The sequence below is a fragment of the Suricata suricatta genome, chromosome 8 (assembly GCF_006229205.1).
Source record: "Suricata suricatta isolate VVHF042 chromosome 8, meerkat_22Aug2017_6uvM2_HiC, whole genome shotgun sequence".
NCBI classification, from domain to species: Eukaryota; Metazoa; Chordata; class Mammalia; order Carnivora; family Herpestidae; genus Suricata; species Suricata suricatta.
Window position 1 is genome coordinate 127,247,945 of NC_043707.1, and position 1,206 is coordinate 127,249,150.

The window sequence follows — 1,206 nt, forward strand, 5'->3', positions numbered from 1 at the left end:
CCGCCCCCGGCCCCAGCGCCGCTGACCCTGTCCGCCGCGGGCGGGGACGCGGGCGGAGGAGGCGCCGCCGCGGAGCCCCCGGACGCGACCATGTCGGAGGTGCTGCCCTACGGCGACGAGAAGCTGAACCCCTACGGCGACGGCGGCGACGTGGGCCAGATCTTCTCCTGCCGCCTTCAGGACACCAACAACTTCTTTGGCGCCGGGCAGAACAAGCGGCCGCCCAAGCTGGGCCAGATCGGCCGGAGCAAGCGGGGTGAGTTCGCTGCCCCCTCCCCGGACGCCCCCTTTCTCGGGCGCCGAGGCCTGGCCGAGTTTTGTGGGGCTCTTCCGCACCCGGGAGCCGGTTCCGACCGAATGGAATCCCATCGCGCGGACCCGGGGGGGATCCCGCACTGCGGGTCGGGCACCGGTTGGCCGCGGAAACCCCTCCCCCTCAGCTTGATTCCCGCTGGGGTCACCTAGGGGGCGTGGCGGCTTCGATCGGCCGCGGGGCCGTAAGGTTATTCCCGGGTCCCCCACCCGCGCCAAAGTTTGCTTTTCGATTTCTACCCCCCTCCCCTTTTGCGCAGTGTAGTCGCAGCTGCACTCGCTCTACAACGCGGGGTGGGGGGTGGGGGTCCCAGGGTTCCCCAAGGGACGGCGTGGAGAACTGCGGGGCGGGACCCCACTCCCGCGGGGAAGGCGAGGGGCTTTCGGAGCGCCCGGGCTTCACATTGTTACTTAGCAGGGGGAGGGGTGGCCGAGCCCGGGCGCTCGGCGCGGGAGCTGGAAAAGCCCCGGGGAGACTGGGACGCAGAGAGGCTGGGAGAGGAGCTCCAGAGGCGCGGGGACGAGGAGGGGGACCGACAGCTGCCGGGAGAGACTTGAGACGCAGAGATGGGCGGGGGGAGGCGGGTGGTGGCTTGGGAGGGGGAGATCGAGATGGGCAGAGACCGAGACAAAGCTCCGGAGAGGGAGCCAGAGCGGGAGACACTGTGAGCCGGGGACGCCAGTCTGGGAGGATAGAAACAATGAGGGCGACCGACACCCCAGATGGAGAGAGACCCAGAGACCTCGACTGGTGACGGCCACGCCAAGAGACTGAGGGCGGGACTGGGGAAGGCGAGGCTAGGTAGAGATGGTGAGCGAGGCGGCGGGCCGGCGCTAGGCCCGCAGCGCGGGGAGCCTCCGACCTCTGCGGCGGCGGGCGGCGCGGAGGGGCCG

General features: G+C 70.9%; 1 protein-coding gene across 1 annotated transcript in view; it reads left to right on the forward strand.

Annotated features, from left to right (window-relative positions):
- Positions 1-6: 6 nt before the first annotated feature.
- The window catches only part of CAMK2N1 (calcium/calmodulin dependent protein kinase II inhibitor 1), a 1,960-nt gene continuing 760 nt past the window's right edge, over positions 7-1,206 (forward strand). Inside the window, exon 1 of the mRNA XM_029948504.1 lies at positions 7-256. Within this exon, the coding sequence (XP_029804364.1) occupies positions 91-256 (166 nt within the window). The 5' untranslated portion in view covers positions 7-90. The remainder of the gene's footprint in view (positions 257-1,206) is intronic.